Below are 20,985 nucleotides of genomic sequence, written 5' to 3'. Positions count from 1 at the left end.
GTCCACAGATGGCGGAGAGATGCTCAAACGATCACACCGCTTGTTATCTTAGAGCTACTACTGTCTGTGAGCATGCTAATGCAGCTGTGCACAAACATCTGGTTGCAGATTCTCCTCAGCTCTCTTTTGAACTGGGACTGAACCCTAACTTCCATCACCAGAGGATATGATGTGAACAATATTAAAATAATTGACCCTACAGTTTAACAAGTGTTGTTCCTCTTCTCTGTTGTCGTATTCATTATTTCCTAGATATACTAATAATTCTCCATCATTATTACATTTACTGTATTGACAGTTTATTTCATAAAAAAATCTCACGTCTTGCTTTTTGGTTCTGCTCTCTTTGGCAGAAAACGACTGCTTTATGGTAAATGTTTCTTTTTGATCACACGTTTATGATGGAAGAGATTCATCAGTTGTTTTTTTAAGCATTGTGTTTTCTATTTTATTTCTTTTTTAAAGAGACATTTTTCACTTTTATAATTTTCTGTTCTTTGAGAAGTCCAGTTTTAATTTTCCAGAAACAAATGTCCACCACCTTTATGATTTATTTTATAATATATGTTACCTGGTATGCTATTAGAGTTTTACTTACCGTAAATATTTTTTAATATTGAATTTATGAAGAGGTCTTTTTTTTTCTTCTTTGAACCACTCTCTGGTTTTTGATCCAACATCTATGAGGCCTCTTGTTTTTTCTCATTATTTCACAAGGAACTCCACAACTCCCAATCCCTTTTTGTTAAACAGGTCTCACTTCTTGCCTCCCTCTTTAGCATGTACGACTTACCATTTTGTAAACACTCTCTCTCTAGGCGGGCCTGCACTCACTGTAACCTTAGCTCTGGGTCCTTCTGTTCCCCTCAGGGTAACTTGACCCAAGACTGCTTTGTCATGTACCAGAGAGAGAATGAGAGAGAGAGAGAATGAGAGGTGCCTTCTCCACACCCTCTGCCTTTGTCCCACCAACACAACACAGACCTGTCAGTGTTGTTTTTGCACATTCACTTCAACTTTACAGTTAAAAATGTAGTCTTGAAGTCTGACTGCCTTAAACGTTTGTTTGTTCAATAGGTTTAAACCTCATTTGGTCAGTGTGTGTGTGTGTGTGTGTGTGTGCGTGTGCTTGTGTGTGTGTATGTGTTTGATTATGTAACAGTACTTTTGAACTCCAGTGTGTGAAACGTGCTACATGTGTGAGTGCAGTATGTCAGTGTGGGATGTGAATAGTAGTTTCCTTTTCTGTGTTAGTGTGGTATTTATTGTCTCAGTGTTGTTTGTCCATGTGAGTCCTGGATGTCTCGAGTGTTTCGCCTGCAGATTTAAATCAGGGGTCTTTGCAGGGCTGCTTGTTTCTTCATTCTGTTTGTGGAGGAAAGGTCCGATGCTCTTCATGCTGTCTCAGTGTAGGACTTGGCTGACTAACAAAGGACACCCTGATGAGGGAAAAACAGCCAAGGGATTGAAAAAAAAAAAAAAAAAGAAAGGCGAAAGCATCGTTAATACAGGTCAAATCACTCTCCCAAAACAACAGCAACAAAGTTCCTCTTTGCGTTCCTTATATTCTGATCCTAAGCCTTCTAAATGACGAGCAGGACCTGAAAGCCAACATTGAGATTTAATTCTTACACTGTCCATGTATAACCTGCCGCTGCTGTAGCTTTAAAGAATATGTCCAAGAACTCTTTACCAGGTCTTTAAAGGCTGCTTATTTTCAGCCATTAACATAACATTCATATGCCATGACTCTTCCAAATCAAGAGTTCATGAACTGCACAAGTCTGCATTTCAATGACTTGCTGCAGGGTATGATCTAAATAAAACTACAAACACCATGAGTTAGAAAACACTGCACTGTTTGCTTAGCATCACAACTATTCTGCCTCTGGCTTATTATTTATTTTTTTAAGGCCATGAGAGGCTTTTAACTTTTACTTAATGTTTTATCTTTTAGACAACGACCCGTGATGTGAATGCTATAAATGATCTGTAAACAAGATGAGTTTTTATTTCAGATACTTGAGCAGCTGTGTGTTTTTAAAAAGCGTTGGCACAAAGGGGGATTTTCAGAAGTTAAACCAGGATTCATTACATTTGCACTGTTTGTATCATCAGTCAGTTGACATGTGATCCATATTCAGTTTTTGTTGTTGCAATTTTGTTGTTTTCCGAATTGCTTGTTTCCTTGTTATTTGAAAGTTTTGCATTCGGCTGAATTGATGAATTTTAACAGAAAAATTATTGTTTTAAAAAAAACCTAATTGCCTGTTTCCTTTCATGGATTTAGCTCTTCACTCCAAGCAGGGTGCCATATAAAACTTTGTGGCTTCTGTTCCGGTTGTCCCAGACACATTTTTTCTGCTTCAGGCCTCTTCCCTCTGGCTCATGCAGCTGGTGGAGAATGCACACAGAGACACAAGCTATGCTAGCACACATTGGCTATACTGGAGAAAGAAAAGAAAAAAAAAAGCATCGGGCCAGCCAGTGGTCAGTTGAGAATTGAGCCGTCATTGTGAGAACACACATAAAACCTTTGGCCTCGTTTCTGTGCTCACCCTGCAGGCATGGAAGAAGCGGTGGTTTGTTCTTCGCAGTGGCCGTTTGACAGGCGACCCAGACGTGTTGGAGTATTACAAGAATGACCATGCCAAGAAGCCCATCCGCGTGATTGATCTCAACTTGTGTGAGCAGGTATGATTCTTTATGACTATAGGCCTGCATTTGAACCCACTTTTCTGTTTCTGACATGTGATTCTTTTTTTATATGGCCTATTTTAAATAATCAATTTTTGGTCGTAAATTACTACAAGAACAACCCCACAAATATAAGCTGCTTCCCCCCTCAAATCAAACTTGTGCGTGTATAGACGTCCTGTATATACTGTGGATATAACGCTCAGTTCTAGCCCCCCTTGTTGAAAATGTGTGGTGTGACATCACAAGAGATGCCACTGATCCAAGCTCATTGGCTCGTTGTAGCAAGCGCAAGCTCCCTTCGGACTGGCACTAGCATTCCCAATATGGTAAAAGGGGCGGAAAATATCCAAGAACATGGATCCTCGTCTGGGATCTTGAGTGTTAGAAGTCCAGATAGATGTCGAAGCTTGCATGGACCAGCAGTACATGAAAACAGACCCTTTGTTCTGACATTAGTGATTGTGAACGCACTTTAGTAGACACATAAATTAGATATATGTACCCCAAAAAGGGTATACAATGGGACCTTTTATAACCTAACATTTAAAATACGCAACTATACCTTTAGGCATTCAATTTCCTCTCTTTATAAAAATGAATTAAGTTATTTCTAAGAATTAAAAAAAAAGCTTGATCCCTGGATTATTTGTTTCGTCTGAAACTGTATGCTCCTGATAAATCACTCATCTAGATCTTGTATTCCTTTCCACTAATTCTGTGTGAAGCATCTACACAAAGACTCATTTGCTGCCTCCTCAGGTGGACGCGGGGCTGACTTTCAACAAGAAGGACTTGGAGCACAGCTTCATATTCGACATTAAGACCATTGACCGTGTCTTCTACCTGGTGGCTGACACCGAAGAGGAGATGAATAAGTGGGTTCGCTGCATCTGCGACATCTGCGGCTTTAACCCCACGGATGATGGTAAGTATTCACATTTGATTGTTAGATACACATTAAAGCCACAAGTCTCATTAATGTTGCTTCACCCAGTCAACTCTTAGTTAAGAGATTAGATTTAACCCAGTAATATTGTTTTCTTTTGGACCGAAGTGTTGCATGGGATCATGATATTTTTTCAGTATATTTCACAATATATAATGTAACAGCTCTGCCAGTGTTTGGATCCAGAAAAATCATGGAGCCTGAAGAAACCAGGCAGTACATTTTTACATGTGCCTAAGCTACTGTCAGCATTTTGCTGCACTTCCTTTTCTTTGTGAAGATATTTACATTGGATAGATTATTATTATTATTTTATTTTTTTTGGCAAGGATATTTACATATATGAGAAGTTTGTCAGTGTATTGGTGCAAAAAACATTTAACATGGGAAATAAGGCTAAATAACAAGTAATTAAATAATAAAGTACTCGAAGCAGTACTTAAATCAAATAAAGTATAAAAAGCAGTACTTAAATCAAATAAAGTATAAGGTATTCTTCAATAGGTCACTGAATTCAACACTTTACCGTAAACACGTCAGGAGGTGCTGCACTGACTTTGGTTTGTTAAGTTGTCTGCGCTCAGGTCAGGGTTCCTTTTCATGATCGTGGTTCAAGAGGTTCTTACTGGAAGCCAAACCGTCAGCAAAGAGTTCGTCTTCTCCGAAAACAAAAACAGGATAGTATAGTTAAAAACACTAAATGAAACCGTGAGGCGTCGCCGCCCCTTAGATGTTGTCTACTCATTCTTGCTGACAGGGTTAGGTAAACCAGCTGAATGTTCCAGAAGGCCTCCATTCAGCAAAGTTCTCACCAAGTCTAATGATCCATGTGTTGATCCACTTGTTGCATTGAAGCTCACATTACTTGTGCTCTCAGTACTGGGCTATCAAAGCATTGTGTGCCTGTCGGCCTCACTGCCTCGACTTCTGTCCTTCCCTCGTATCTCATTCTTGTTCTCTCTACTCTTAAAATTGCATGTCCTCTTTTATTCACCCTGTCTCTCTGTCTTTAGGCCTCATTTAAATCTACAGCTCAGTTTAAGGCTCTGCAAATAATGTCGTGTTTTATTGTATTGTGCAGTGGGGGAAAAAAAGTTTCATTCATTTACCGTTTCATGTATCGTACCGTTGAGGTTGTTGATTCACTTCATCACAAACTTTTCAAACCTGGCAACTGTGTCATTGATTATGCTGCACCAAGTCCTCCAGTTTGTTACATGGATATTGTTGGAAGTAGTTGTCCATTATCCGACGTGAAAACGAGCAGAAACTGGGTCTTGAGACCAGTATTTTGCAGATGGCTTCTTTCTTATTATGAAATAATGTCCCTGGCTCTCCCTTTTGCGCTCACTTGCACTTCTCTGTATGTGTGACCCAACTCCCACTCTGCTGTCGTGTGTGGCCAAACCAGAGTGCTTCATGGTTCGGCAGATATCAGAGGAGGTGGGGAACATTAAGAGAGCAGGGGAAGGAACACTTACAAGAGAAGAGGGGATTTTCCTTTTTCCCGTGTGAATCATCACTCGGCTTCAACAAACAAATGAAAAAAAAACCGAGACAGTGGAGGAGGGAGAGGAGCAATTGATGCTCTGTAATAGAAATGTACTCTTAAAAGAAGACAAGAAGGGTCCTTGTGTGAGATAAAAAAAAACATGTCGGTTATAGAGGAGAGTGGGAGGAGAAATGTGAAAAGAGACAAAAGGAGAAAGATGTGGAATGAAAATAAAACTATACACCAGCGATCATACACGTCAGCCATCTTGGCTCTCTGTGCAGTCCAACAATCAGAACAGGCAGACGGGATTGAAAAGGACGAAGTTATCTGAAAAGCTCGTGTGACAATGCTGAGACCTTGAGGGAACGCTTTTCTAGGAGTTTGTGGGTTTCTGAAGGTTAACGCCACATTCTCTCTCTTAACTACCAATTCCAGTGGTTCTTTCAGTGCTTCACATACATGTGTCAGAGGTTTCACAAATGTCACACATATGAAGTCCGTCACAGATTAAATTTCCAAAGGTCTATCCACCTAAGAAGAATGTTAGGTTGAAGAAGAGTTTGTTTTTCCTCGTGTTGAATGACCTCAATCAAAGAGACTTTAATTGATACAGTGTCACTGGCAAAATGCAGCTACTGAGTATAGACTGTTTACTTGACATTAGTGTGCTGTATAACAGCTTGGGTTCTAGTTTATGTGAAAGAGTTACCCTTCTGTTTACTCTCTTCATGATATTATTAATCCTCAACATCACTGGCTTTATCTCTATGGGATTCATTGGACCAGAATATGAGCAGTTTAATGAGAGGGAGTCCCAGGCCAACAGAAAGTTGGAACCATTTATGGAAATACTCTTAATATGCTTTGGTATTGTGCACACATAATACAGGCAAAACAAAAGGCAGTTTATTCATAGTAAGAGGTTCAAACTGGAAATTCAGTAGAATGAGTCCAATATGTTGACTAGAGTTAAGTAAAACATTCATTTGTGTCCTACAGAACACTTTCTTCTGATCTTTCTTTATCAATGAGAACCAAATCAACCTTTAGGTGAAATCAACCTGATGCTTTCCAGAAGTGATTATATGGTCAATCATAATAATAATAATAACAATATGTGCTTAGTGCTATTCTGCTCAATGTGTGAGCTTTATCAGTCACTTGGTGACATCTACTAAGACATAACGTAGGGATTCTGATGCCATCTCATCTTTGTGATCTATTAAACTGCTTGAATACAGTGAAGACGATAGTCGAGTGTACGTCTTTCTTTTGTTGTCACTAGAGGCGATAATTAATTCAGTAGCAGCCTTTACCTCAACAATGAGCTGTAAAGAAAACCCTGTTTACATTTGAGCTTTTAGTGCTCGGAGGTACACATTGTCTGATAAACTGAAAGAGATGACATGTAAACATAAACAGTCATGAAGACGTGAACTCCAGCCTTCTTTTCTCTCCGACAGAAGCAGCGAAAGCTGCTCACCAGGCGGTCATTGGAGGCCTGGTAGTGGATACCCCCCCTCTCCCAGCCCAGGGTAATATCGCCGGCCCAGCAGCGATGCTGACCAATGTCCCCCCTCCATATCAGCCTGTCAGCGTGCGACACCTCGACTCACAGTCCAGCACAGAGGAGCCTCAGGATTACCTGTGGCTGGTCAACTGTGAGAGTAAAAAGCCAGAACCCAATAGGTGAGTTTGTTTTATCAGTGTATATTTATATTACTGCGCTTGAAGTATTTCTATTCCATAAGCCTTTTTTGCACATTCTTCTTCACATTTCTTCTCTTTGTAAATGTATCTGCACTGCCACTCTCGTCCTTGTCTCCGCTGTGTGATGTGTAGCTCAGTGCAGCTTCACTCTCCATTGGAGGGCGACCAGGAGTATTTGCTCCTGGAGGAGTGTGAGAGCAAGACTCTTCCTCCACAGGCTAGTCTGTGAGTGGCCAGCCATCCAGCTGGAACTGCTTGCTTGTGTGAAGTGTTACACGTGTGTTTTAGGACGAGAGAGAAACATTTGCACTGCCTTCGTACTAAATGCTGCGTTATGGTTTGCACGGATTCTACAAGGAATTCTTAAGGCTGATGTACTCCTCGTAGATCAGAACAGACAGAGTTGTATTTTACACTTGATACTGATTTTGTTGTTAGATTCATGTTTTCAGATACAGAAGAAAATAGTTCTTCAATTAACCCTGAATTAGATGCTAATATTGGCAAATCATATGTGCTAAGATCTGTGTGTTAAAACTAAAAATGACTAACAACGGCTTGTGTGCTGTGAAGGCTTTCCGTGACTCAGGGATTTCTCAGTTGTTGTAATGAAATATTTAATTTTCGGTGTGTATATGTATTTCCTTCTCAGAGCCCACGCCGAGTGTTCCAAGTCTACCTCTTCAGAGACAGACCTGAATGACAACGTCCCCTCTCACCGCACACCCACCTCCTCCACCTCCTCTGCCAAACACACCTCGCACAACGGCTTCTTCCCGCAGCACCCAGCCCCGGCCTCCGCCTCTTCCATCTACGACTCGCCTCCATCACGCGGTGCCTCGCTCTCAACAGACAGTGGCCTTTACCACCTCCCCCGCAGCTATTCCCAGGACACTGTGCTGCTCCCAAAGTCTGCCTCCTCCCCTTCAGCCAATCCGGACAGCGGAGAAGGCTCCGAGCTCTATGTCTTTAACACTCCGTCACGGAAGCCCTCAATGGAGTCACAAATACGCAACCTCTCCATCAGTTATGATATCCCGCCTACGCCTGGTGCGAACTGTACCTACCAGGTGCCCCGCACTATGTCGGTGTCAACGAGTGTGGGAGGCTCAGAGGGAGGGGGAGATGTAGTACCCCCTCCAAGACCACCTAAGCCTTCGCTCAGTTCAACCTCAGGACCCCCACCTCCCCCTGCTGAGCGCTCACCTACGGACACCTATAACGTGCCACGCTCGGCCTCAGAGACTGACGGAAACTACTGTGTACCTACTAGTGCCGGGAATAAGGCTTTACGAAGCAACACTATTGGCACTGTGGACTGTTCACGCCTACGCAAAGGTTTGTGTTGAGAAGAGTATGTGCCTTTTCCTTTTATTCTACAGATTTTCTATGCACCTGAGCACCGCTAGTAACTTAACAGAAAGTACACTGAATCATCTCGGTGTATTCTATCCTTGTTATTGTGTTTAATAGGACACACACACTTATATATCTACACCTTTCATGTGCAGTGATATTTTCCATCAAAGCTTTTATAAGGTTCCCGTGCAGCTTTTATGCAGGCAGTCATAACCTTTTCGTTTTTCTTTTCATGGATGATGAGAGACTTCATGAGATGTCTTTGGCGTGTTCTTCTGGCTTTAATCTCCGTCTCACCTTTCCTCTTGTGTTCTGTTGACAACCCATTCAAACCGTCAAACCCTTATCAGACCCCAACACAGAGCAGGCCGTTTTCTGCAGCGGTCTTCAGGCTGGCGATGAGCAAAGTAACGCATCAAAAGTTTGTTCAGAAATGTGACTCATATCTGTTTTAGTACTCAGTTATAACCCGTAAAAGCTAGTAAGCTGCATTTCAAAGCATTTTTTAAAAGTTATAGCTTGTGGAGGATTCTTTGCCTTTTATTGCATCGCTGGAAATACGACAAATCCTTAGAAATGATCAGCAGAGTTATTTTTGTTGGCTAAATCTCGTCTCACACTGTTACTGGTCCGGATCTAACAAAGAAAGAATCCTTCCTGCTTGTACTTTTCTAAAATCACTAATATCTGATGTTTATATGTAGAATTACAGTTCACCTTTTTTGATTTTTCTTTTACAAATTAAACGTTCTGGATTAAACATTCATTCTCTTATAGTAATGGAATCAGAAATAAAGAATTGTACATTTGAATTCTAACAACAAAGCTCAGATCATGAAACTATTTAAAAACCTCACTTGTAGAAAAGCTTCAAATAGCTGAAACCCAATTTCAGAGACTGATGGAGGACTTCAAATATTCTTCCCCCTCCTCTCCCCTCTTGTGGTGACAAGTGTCATTACAGAGAAATTAGATTAGAAGTAGATTGTTTACAAGACTACAAGAGAGTCTCAAACGTCTGTCGTACCCGTGCTCAATGTGTTCCAAAGCCAACAAAGCTGCAACCATTGCAAATCCTCGGTCCAACATTGTTGTGTGAATTCAGTTTGAATTGTAGTTGATATTACTGACAACATAAGACTTGGTTGATTGATTTGCAGGTCATTGTGTTCAAAGTTGTTTGAAGAAGTCAAAGGAAATTATGCAACTAAGAATCCTTTTTAAACTGTTTTTGTTTGTTTCTCTAAGGCAGTTCAAAGAAACATTTCTCTTTGCAATTATTTCTCTTCATATTTCTTCCCCTCCTGCCAAGTCATCTCACTCAGCTGACTCTATTTGCTTTACAAGCTTTTACTAGCACTGATGTGGTTCTTATGGCCGTAAGTGAAATGCATTAGTGGCTGCCTCAGTGCCTAATGAGAATGCAAAAAACCTGTAATGTACCACAGTAGAACCCTTCATATATCTGCTGAACTCTATCCTACTGAAGCAAATACTCTTCCACTACTTCCCCATGGAGTTGCAGTGCATGTACATGATAAATGCCTATGTTTGGTAACCTTGTTTCTGTTTTTGCAGATTTTGGATCCCAGGACTGCTATGACATTCCTCGATCATTCCCCTCTGACAAAAGCTGCTCTTTTGACTTCAATGAAAGTTTCAACAGCTACTTTGTAAGTGTTGTCCCAAGGTTCACTGGTTTATAAGCTTACGTTTCTGTAGAACACTGGTGTGTTTATACGTATCGGCTGCCTGCTCCAGGGGAAGTTTTCATGTTGTAACTGTGGCTGATGGATTAGAGACATAACCTATTCAAACACACACACACACACACACACACACACACACACACACACACACACACACACACACACACAGAAACACACACACACACACAGAAACACACACACACACACAAGCCAAGAAATGCATGTTTCTCTTTGCAAGAAGGTCCAGACGTTTTTGCTAATCCTGCAGTCCCTGATACTCAGTGCAAAAGCTTCATTCCCTTCTCTGCCTTTGGGACGCAGAATGATGCAGAATCTTTAGTGTTGAGAAAAGCCTTCTGTGTATAATGTAACAATATGATGTTTTTTCGAAGGATACCGCACTGCTCCAGAAAACAAACTGGCTGTAGGCTACAATGTCTTTCATTATTTTCTGACATATATCCACTACTTGCAGAATTTCTGCGTGTGCACAATGTTTCACACACATTCAAAGCTGCTGCTGCTGCAGCTTTGGACTTCAATGAAATTCTTGTTATAAAGCACACGGGCTTAAGAGATAAAAGACATGCTGCAGAAGTATGTCACTAAACTACTAGATTCTTACAAGGATGATATTTAAATGTACTATTTCTAAACAGTAATAATACATTGATGACCTGAATCGCCTAGAATCAATGTTGGGGTAAAAAAATTACACAATGAGTGTTGTAAGTGGATTTCCCTTCCAGTTTGATTGATGATGTCACTAGTTATGATTCCTCCCAGTGGTGCTTATTACATTAATGAGGATAACCTTCACAGAATGCAATCAACCAAAGAAGAAGAAGACGACACTGGGATTATGTTGGTCAGCTGTGAAAAGGAGTTAAAGAATACTGACGTCATATTGCAGTAAATAAATAAATATATCCCCCACATTTAAGGGCGTTTCATAGTCTTTAATTGATATGATATTGTAATGGATCATTATATGATTGTTTTATAGGATGTACATTTTTATGGAATCTATATCATTATGTTTGTGATCGTTACACATCACGGCGGAGTATTCTGTCTCATTTTGTATCCTGAGTTAGGCTGCAGTTCTGACCTCTAATCAACCTTTCCTGCATCATTCCCTCCAGCAGTTTTGCTTCTTTCTTTTTTTTTTGCTGCTGCTCGGCTTTGTAAACACACAGCTGCTAAGCACTGTTAACTATGAATGTCCTGAGATTTTGAACGTGTACTTTATGCCTTCTCACACTCAGAAAAACAAAGGAATGATGCCAGTGGGAAGCCAGTCTACAGAGGAGGTGGACCAGAACTACGTACCAATGAGTGCCAACTCTCCCTCACACCATCACTCAGGCAGTTTGCCAGAGCCGATGCACGAACCCAACTATGTGCCCATGACCCCAGGCACCATGGAGTTCTCCTCCCTTGGAAAGCAGGTCCCCCCTCCTGCCCATATGGGCTTCCGCTCCAGTCCGAAGACCCCACCTCGCAGACCAATGCTCAGTGACTGCCAGCCCCCACCTGTGGATCGCAACCTCAAACCTGATCGCAAAGGTGAGTAGACAGTGGGTGCACATGCATGTGTAGCTTTGACACAGTTTGGGAATATTCTGAATGATTGTCAAGGTCTTGCAGAGAGGTTGATTTGATGATGCTGATGTTTATAGTTGCACTTAACATCCTTCAGTATGTTCAATATCAACTAATGCAACTACTGACCATGCTTTTTCTCACACTCACCTACTTATCTCACAGTGCTGGCTCATGGTCATAGAGCCATCAGTAAAAAAATGAGGATACTTTCCAACTATAACTCAAAAGAAAGTATTAGTTCTTTCATTTAATCTCCCCTTGTTAGTCTGGTTATTAAATACTTCTGTCTTCCTTCCCATCAGTTTTTGAGCAGCTTTTTTCACCTCTTGACGAATTTGTTTAGAAGCTTCTACACCCACTCACATCTCGAACACTGTAAGCTCCTTGTCAAAAGCACTTTTGTCCCGAGCTCAAGAGGCCCTGTAGACCGTTTTGGAGGGGGCCGGTCCCTGTGCCATGGAGTGACCGAAGCCCAGAGTGGTCACCTCCATCCCCTTTGTTCACTTCGTCTGAATGGAGCTCTTTGATGAAAGACCTAATAGCAAGTTAGAATTACAATCTGGGCAGATTGAAAGGCTGAGCAGTGGGTAAACAGAGAAAAAGAATTGAAGAATGTCAAGGGGACGGGGAGTCATCACATAGGCAGACCAAAAGCCAGGGCTGTTTTTGTCACTGAACAAAATAGGGCATGTTGTAGCACTTTATATTTCCCAGTGGGTGATTCTCCCTTCCACAATTTGTGGTCATTTTTTCTGTTACTTTTTGAGCCAGACATCTCCAAATTTAGCTACATCATCCCTGTACTACCATGACAACAAGTTATAAAAAGGATAATATTACTCTCAATGTTTTGGCTGTGACAAATCTAACCATTACTAAAACCTGGATGTAAATTGACTGAACAGTGACACATTAGCAAAGTGCTAAGAGCTCAAATTCTGTTTGTTAAATTGTGTCCCGGGGTCATGGAAAACATTTACTATAAATAAATAAAAAAGTTGCCAATAACCAACAAACCTGTACAGCTTTGTTCCTTCTCCATTCTATTTTCAATGTTTGACTTTTTTTGAGTTTTTGGTCCAGAGTTTTAAAAGGGAGGTTCTCGGCATTAGAAGTCTTGATCATTGAGGTGTAGAAAAATGTCAGCCTTCTCTGATGGACTCCGTTCCCCCAGTGTAGCTTTGACCCTGTTGTGAGGTTTGACGACTATCTCTCCCCTCACTGCTCACACATATTGACTAATAAACCCAATTTCCCTCTTTGTTCACTTTCAATTGACTTATCGCACTATTAATGACCTCACTTTATTGGACTGGACATTAATGACATGTTTTGAAGAATGTTTTTGGTAGTTCAGATCATCCATAGAAGTCGAAGCCCTACATTGAGGTGGTTTTTTTCTTTTCTCTGTTGTAAGAGTTAAAAGAAAACTCTGAGTGTTGGTGGATGCTGTTGATTTTTAATTAGGACATTACATACTCTTGTGATTTTTTCTTGATAATTCGATTTGTGATTGACCATGAGCCATGTGAAACTTCTTTTCAATGAGGACTAATTTAACTCACTGACAGCTGTGTTCATGTTCTCTGTATTTTTCTCTGCTTTGGTTGGCTTCAAGTATGTTGCAGAGGCTTTGACATTTGTAGTCAAAGCCAGCAAACAGCTTTGATTCTATAATGAAATCTTTAATACTGTATGTAAATCCACTGAAAATAATGATCTCACCTATAGAATATGGCTCAATGTTTCTTCTCTGGTGTGCACTGTAGGATAAATGTTTTGCATTGTGTGTCAGTATTAACAAAGCTGTCTCAATGAGTTTCTCTACTCTGCAGACTTGTATGTGCCCTTTTTACAACAACACCTGATTTCTCTGTTTACTCTGTGTGCTGCTACACAGCTCATCGTGCATGTACAGCTATCAGTCTTTGTGTAGGAAGCCGCAGTGCATGGAGCCAGGTGCATGTGTGGCAGTAAAGGTCTGCTGTTGTCATGACAATCGTTATCTTGATAACTGTGTTGCACAAAAAAAGGTGATCGGGTGTGTACGTGACGTTGTAGTTTCCTTGTTCAGCAAAGTCTCGTCCTTTGCTTTGCATGGCAGGGCAGCTGTTACAGCAGGGCTTAACTGTTGTGATCACCCAGTTTTTTTTTTAATAAGTAAAGTCTTCTTTCACCAATCAGGTCAGAGTCCTAAAATAATAAGAGCAAAAGGTGTTGGTTTAGAGCGAACCGACTCTCAAACCGTAGGTGAATTCCCGAGGGGACGACGCAAGGGTAGGTACTCCACATTGAAATCGCCTTTGTGTGTCTGAAAATGTTTCTACTCTCTGACTTGTCAAAAACTCAACTTCATCCTGACTCTCTGCATGCTGTTTGTAGTGCTCTGTGCGGGTTCTCAGGTTTTGTGAGATTCTAGAAGATATGTCACAATGTGATAACATATGTCAGATGTGTTGCATTAATCAGGTCTTCATACTTTATTTTATCCTAGCAGGAAGGGGGGGATGAGTGTGTATCTCATGCATGGAAGATTTCTTTTAATACCGTTTTTGCAGCTCATGAACATTCCCTCACTTTTATGACTTTTCATTATGCACTCGACCAGACCATTCTCTCACCAAACATTCCTTTTCTTTGTCCCATTGTGCTTTTTCTTTGCATTTTAGCACATTGTGCTTCCAAATTACACACACAGACACTATTAAATGATTGTCTGATGGCTCTAATTAGAGAAAAACTGAAACATGTACTGCACAGCATATGTTTGTCAGTTTCTCAAAGGAAACCAAGTGTCAAACCAAGTCTATCAGATATTTTAAATCCTCACACATACAATCTACTCTTAGTAATAGGTAAAGATAGATGATTTATGAATTATTTAAATGCATTTTGTTATTTACTATTTCCTGTTCTATAACACAATAAACATACAGTGGGTTTGTGTACCTTAACATTATACAGAACTGTTTTCTGTTGTTCTTGTCTGCCTAACAAACATTCAGTCACACACTTTAGCAGCAGCTGACTGTATTGTGTACCTTCCATCAGCAAAACCCGCTCCATTGGAGATCAAACCACTGCCTGAATGGGAAGAGCCCTGTACGCCTGTCCGCTCGCCTGTCACACGCTCATTCGCTCGCGAGTAAGTATCCAAAGTGTTTCAGCATATTTCTGTTATACTAACAAACAAGGGGGTGTTCACACTAGTTTGAAGTGAGCTGAGGAGACCAACTGTGCCACCCATCTTATAAGAAGTGCTTTTCAACGTTGAAACAATGGTATCTTTTAATAGGAGGACAGTGCACTTTAAAGTGCCTGATGTCTTGCTTGTTATAGTAACAACAGGAAATACACCTGTTTCTTTTCTTATATGGAAAATGGTATTTAGTGTGAACATTCCCTTTTTGTAGTAGATCCAATTAACTTGCAAAGGAAGCACTAACACTTCATGCATTATTGTAGTCACTCTGTGTCCAAAGTAGCACTGCTCATACAAACCAGTCTGGGAGACATCTCAGGCCTAACCTACAGTTTGTGCTTGTTGGTTTATCAGGGATATGGTCTGGTATAAGGCTTAGCTGCAGTGGTTTTAAGCTGTGCCTGTTTTGCCTGTAACATATATTTCACTCAGCAGAGACTTTATTTGCCTGAAGTTGGTGTGTAAACATTGTGAATGCTGCTCAGTCTCTCTAGGTTTCCAATGCCATCGAGACCCCTGTCAGTGCATAGTACGGCCTCCAGCACTGACTCCGAAGACTGTGATGAGAATTATGTAGCCATGGTCTCTAATATGTCCACAGATGAACCAGTATGTAACACACAACTATCCTCTGATTTAAGAAGTAACATTATTACTTGTTTTCTGTACTTATTAAATCAAAGACGATCAAAGCCACGGAGAAAATGTTCCACAATTCTTGTCTTTTTGTTTTTTTGGGTTTGTTAAAACTATTTTTAAAACATTATGTAATACATCAGAAAAGACAGTCTCACATCAAAAGCACAATAAGAAAGACAGTAGGCAGAACAAGTTTGGTGTTACACTGAAACCCACAGAAATCCCATATACAGCACAAAAGCATATGTCAGCATGGACAAGATACTGATTGCCGCAGACGGACTCCTCGACACTTCAAGTCTTTTCTTGGCAGTGGTTTGCTCTTTTACTGCTGCTCCGTTTCCTTTACGCTCTGTTTTTTGTTCTTTTTCTTTTCAGGTATTGTGCTCTTTAAAAACAAACATGTTTTTTCCTATCAGTACCCTTACTGTAGTCCAAAAGATCCCTTTTTATTTCCTGGACATTGGTTGTAGTACAATCAAGTCAAAAGATATTTTATCATACAATGATTATTGCAAAACCAAAACAAATGGCTGGTTTCTCAAAATAAAAATAAAATAAATAAATAAATTGTACATGCAGATGATGGGATAGGGTTTCTTTCTCTACATTTGGGGTATTAGATTAGACCATTTTTCTTTTTTCTTGATTTAACAAATTAACTTTTTCCAACATTTTCTTTTATATTGTCTGCTGACCTGTTCTTTTATTACTCTTTGTTATTCCTTTCTCCATAGCTCCTCATTTTTCTGGCTTTGTCAGACTTTTGCTTCCTCCATTTTCCTTTTCCTGCATTGTGTTCTTGACCATCTGCTGTTCTCTTGTTTCCCTTTGTCATTTCTTCCTTCTTACACTGTTTAGAGAGGAGTCCTTCTACTGCACAGTCCCCATCACCCCTGTAAAGAGGGAGGTGGAGGAACTTGACACCATAGAGGAGGTGAGCAGGGTTGCCAGGTTATAAGTGCATGGCCTTCCCTGTCTGAACACCAGAGGTTTCAAGTTTGAGATGTTACTCAGATCTTAGGTTTAAGAAATCAGCAAATACATCATACTTTGCTGTGATGTTATTTCTCCCATACACCAGTTAGAAACTGGCTTGGATGCACACTTTGTTTTGACGTTTTAAACCATAGCTTTTGTTTTGATTAGTATGCCCTAGTTTGTCATCATTCTAGTTCTAATAAGTCCACCTCCCTTAAAGTTAGAAATTAACCCTACCCATAGGTCAAATGTGTCTATCGGTGTTGTCGCAATACCAGAAGTCTAACTTTTGAATTAAGGTGAAAGTTCTTTAATTACATTTACACAAATTCTTCTAAAGACAGAGAAACGCAAAACTATTTGAGTGAACTCCTGTTTTATTCAACATCAAAACATGGAAAGTAAGAAAAACACATTCCTGTATTAAATCTAATTAAGAATAAACTAGTAATAAAAAAAATGCTATTAAAATAAATTGATAACCACCTTCACCTATAAAGTTCTGAAATGTTCCACTTGCCCCAGTTTTGACAACCACTTTGCATGGTCTGCAATTTTGCTCATTGTTGCGCTTTAAAAAAAAAATTTGCTTTTTTTTCCATCAGAAAAATCCGTTTGATTTAATAAATGTTTTAAATATTCATATACACAAAAAATCTCCACTTGTTGATGTTGAATGCAGTTGCTCTCTCAGAACAAGCTTTGTGAAAGTACCAAACCTTTAATTTATGAAATATCAGGCAAATCAGTTTCAATCAAAGTTAACTGATGTTTGTTGTGACAGTGCTCGATAGTATTCAAATATGACATTTCTTTTTGTGGGAAAAGGCCTCAGTATTAATCTTTCATAACAAAAGCACACTTTCCTGCCCATTAAGAACATGAAGCTTGGTGCGCCCATGACTGGGGATGGTGGGAGCAGCCCTATGGTGAAGCCGAAAGGAGACAAACAGGTGGAGTACCTGGATTTGGATCTTGATTCTGGCAAGTCTACCCCACCTCGGAAGGTAGGAATTTTTTAACCCCTGCATGCTTAATCACTCGTACATAACAAGAGAACGTCTGATTTAAAGAACTTGTGAGACACACTTAGTCTTTCTTTTCCTTCTGTAGATGAAAAGTAATGGAACTGGCATGGCAGCATCAGATGAGCGTGTTGACTACGTGGTTGTGGATCAACATCGGACACAAGCCCTTAAGAGCACCCGGGAGGCCTGGAATGATGGCCGCCAATCAACAGAGACAGACACCCCTTCCAAAGGATCCAAGTGACCATCGTCCGAAAAGCCAGCCCAGCCACCAAACCTCCAAACCACTTGGCCTTTCACACTACTGCAGGCTGGGGTTTGTGCTTAATGATGGTCCAGCTGCCATGTTCCACCTCTGCAAGATCCTTAGAATGTAAGGGCCAGTGGTGCTTCATAGCCAATCAACTGTGTTTAGTCTACACTGCTGTCAGGCATATGACAGCTCTTTTTTCAGACCGTTGTAGGAAGGGGGTGTGAGCCAGGAATAAGCTGATTGCAGTATGAAAGCAGGTGGAATGACTGGACATGTCAATGGAGTATGACGAAAGCCGACTCTGAACATACACTGCCTCCTATTTCGGATTTAAGTTTTTCTGTTCCGTTGTTCACCTTTCAATGGCCGATTGGCTGATCCAGATTTTAACATTTCCTTAAATTATAGAGCTGTTCATGTTGTTTTGAAGTGTACTTTAAATCACTTGGTAACATAATCAGGATACTTTATCAATGCAACACTATGCTAGTTAGCATAGCTGGTTAACAATTGGGATTTTTCAGTTTCTCCTGTTTGAACAGGGTGACGTTACCATGGGCACCGTTCTTAGGTCAAAGTTATTAAACCATTAACCATTTCTTCACAAAGTTATAGTGGAATGCTATATTGACCTCGGTCAGTGTCCTAGGCACTCTGATCCCTAAGATAACCCAGTATGACAGAGTTTTATAATTGTTTTTCTTTCAATGCAAAGTTAGTTGAACTTGTTAATTTCATATATAACCAAGTGCTTTATTTAAGCTTTGGATTCACTCAAGGTTTAATCCACTGAACATGATTTGATGTCCATTTACTTAGTATGTGGAGATGCTTCAATCTGTTATAATGGAAGTGCAACGACTGTACAAAAGTATTATGTATATAAACAGGAAAAGTGACCTTTATTTGTATGGAATATCCAGTGTGTTTGACTCGAAGATTTGTGGATTCTGCAGGGTAGAATTCTGTGCCTGTCTGTGGTGGTATCAGGTCTTGTGATTAATGAATGAATTACTGTGAGTTTTAAAAAGAACGTTACAGGTTTTCTATAAGTTATGCAAAGGTATCAAACGTAGACTAGAGAGAGACAAAAATCAGGTACTCTTTAAAGATGCAAACTAACACAACTATCCATTTCTACTTTTTTTCTTAAGTTATTTCAAAAGGTGGATTTTCTGTCCACTTTTAGCTCAGTATAAATCATTCATATGGAGGAACATTTGCTAAACTCAGAATGCTTAGTTTGACAAATGCTGGTCAATTAGTTTGACTCATTCATAGTCTTCATTTCTCTCTCCTCTTTAATTTATTTCCAATTTAAGTGACATACAGTTTTGGGAAAATGACTGCTTCATTACATAAACTTGATACATCTTTTATATACGGTGAAAAAGGCCTTATGTCTGCAAAGATCTCTGCTTTACTAACCTGTGAACTGTCACTCAGACATCCCGCGCATGTGTTACCACAACAAGGTAAAATCATCGCTGTACATATTTTGCCATCAATAAGATTAACATGTATCATTTGAAAATGTGCCTATTGAGTCATCTTCATTCTGCTTCACTCTTTCCTTTTTGCAGTCCTTGTGATATGATCTGCAAAGCTGACGATGCTTTACCTTTTTTTTTAAATGAATCTTGACAGAAAATGTAAATTTTAAAAAGTGGACTAAATAAAATCCAAAATCTTATGTATTTGTTGTCTTTTTTTTTATTTACATAAGTTATGGTCGTTTCCAGTACATAGCTTACTAAAAGCGCTTTGACATTTTTATTATGGCTAGCACTGTTAGCAATTCTGTGACCCCCATGTAAGGACAAGACTGTTATACAGTGGTATGCAAAAGTTTGGGAACCCCTGTACATTTTCATGATTTTCCTTATAAGTCATTGGTTGTTTTGATAAGAAATCTCAGTTAAATATATCATATAGGAGACAAGCACAGTGATATTTGAGAAGTGAAATAAAGTGTAAATGATTTACTGAAAGTGTGCAATAATTATTTAAACAAAATTAGGCATGTGCATAAATTTAGTCACCCTTGACATTTCATTGATTTCAATACCTTTAGCATTAATTATTGGAACTCAAAATTGGTTTGGTCGCCTCAGTGAGCCTTCAGCTCCATACACAGGTTAAACTAATCACGAGAGGGTATTTAAGGAGGCAAATTGTAAGTGTTTCTCCTCTTTACATGTTCTCTGAAGAGTGGCAACATCAAAACAACTCTCAAATTACCTGAAAACAATGATTGCTCAACATCATGGTTTAGGGGGAGGGTACAGAAAACTACTTCAAAATTGTAAGCTCTCAGTTTCTGTGAGAAACATTGTGAGGAATTGGAAGAGCACAGGCACAGTTCTAGTTAAGGCCCTAAGTGGCAGACCAAGGCGAAGGATGGTGAGAACAGCCAACCAACAGACCAGCTCCACAGACCTGCAACATGATCTTGCTGCAGATGGTATCACTGTGCATCATTCAACTATTCAGCAGCGCACATTACACAAGGAGATGCTGTATGGAAGTAAGTAATGCATAAAAAGCCTTTTCTCTTAAACCACAAACAGAGTCACTTGAGGTGTGCTAAAGCATTTTGAACAAGCCAACTTCATTTTGGAATAAGGTGCTGTGGACTGATGAAACTAAAATATCGTAATTTGGGATAAACCAAGGGATGTTATTCATGGCGGAAAAAGAACACAGCAAGAGAAACACTTGCTACCTGCAGTAAAATGTGGTGCCGGTTCCATCATGCTGTGGGTCTGTGTGGTCAGTGCAGGGACTGGGAATCTTGTTGAAGTTGAGGGTTGCATGGACTCCACTCAATATTAGCAGATTCTTGAGAACATTGTCCAGGAGTCAGGGACAAAGTTGAAGTTGCGCCAGGGCTGGATCTTTAAATAAGACACCAACCCTAAACATTGCTCGAAATCTACTCAGGCGTTCATGCAAAGGAACAAATAAAATGGTCTGGAATGGCCATCTCAGTCCCCAGACCTGAATGTTATTGAAAATTTGTGGTGTGATTTAAAACCATCAAACCTGACTGAATTGGAGATGTTCTGTAAAGAATAATGGTCTAAAATACCTTCCACAAGAATCCAGACTCTAATTGGAAGCGTTTGGAGACTGTTATTTCTGCAAAAGGAGGATGCACAAAATATTTAGTTAATTTTTCTTTTGGGGTGCCTAAATTTATGCACATGCCTAATTTTGTTTACATTACTTTACTGTTTACACACTTTCAGTAAATCATATACACTTTATTTCACTTCTCAAATATCACTGTGTTTGTCTCCTATATGATATATTTAACTGAGATTTTTATCAAAACAACCAATGACTTATAAAG

General features: G+C 39.9%; 1 protein-coding gene across 5 annotated transcripts in view; it reads left to right on the top strand.

Annotated features, from left to right (window-relative positions):
- gab1 (GRB2-associated binding protein 1) overlaps positions 1 to 19,323 on the top strand; it is a 48,189-nt gene extending 28,866 nt beyond the window's left edge. For 3 of the 5 annotated variants that reach the window (XM_079337430.1, XM_079337434.1, XM_079337433.1), the window contains exons 2-12: positions 2,566 to 2,694; positions 3,460 to 3,625; positions 6,605 to 6,830; positions 7,504 to 8,189; positions 9,789 to 9,883; positions 11,188 to 11,488; positions 13,712 to 13,804; positions 14,579 to 14,672; positions 15,215 to 15,338; positions 17,228 to 17,356; positions 17,463 to 19,323. In XM_079337430.1, the coding sequence (XP_079193556.1) occupies positions 2,566 to 2,694; positions 3,460 to 3,625; positions 6,605 to 6,830; positions 7,504 to 8,189; positions 9,789 to 9,883; positions 11,188 to 11,488; positions 13,712 to 13,804; positions 14,579 to 14,672; positions 15,215 to 15,338; positions 17,228 to 17,356; positions 17,463 to 17,621 (2,202 nt within the window). In that variant the 3' untranslated portion in view covers positions 17,622 to 19,323. The remainder of the gene's footprint in view (positions 1 to 2,565; positions 2,695 to 3,459; positions 3,626 to 6,604; positions 6,831 to 7,503; positions 8,190 to 9,788; positions 9,884 to 11,187; positions 11,489 to 13,711; positions 13,805 to 14,578; positions 14,673 to 15,214; positions 15,339 to 17,227; positions 17,357 to 17,462) is intronic. The other 2 variants (XM_079337431.1, XM_079337432.1) reach the window with 2 other exon arrangements.
- The last annotated feature ends 1,662 nt before the right edge of the window (positions 19,324 to 20,985 follow it).

The sequence above is a fragment of the Symphodus melops genome (genome assembly GCF_947650265.1).
Source record: "Symphodus melops genome assembly, chromosome: 2".
NCBI classification, from domain to species: domain Eukaryota; kingdom Metazoa; phylum Chordata; class Actinopteri; order Labriformes; family Labridae; genus Symphodus; species Symphodus melops.
The sequence above is the reverse complement of the archived record's forward strand: the minus strand, read 5'-3'. Positions and strand labels throughout refer to the sequence as shown.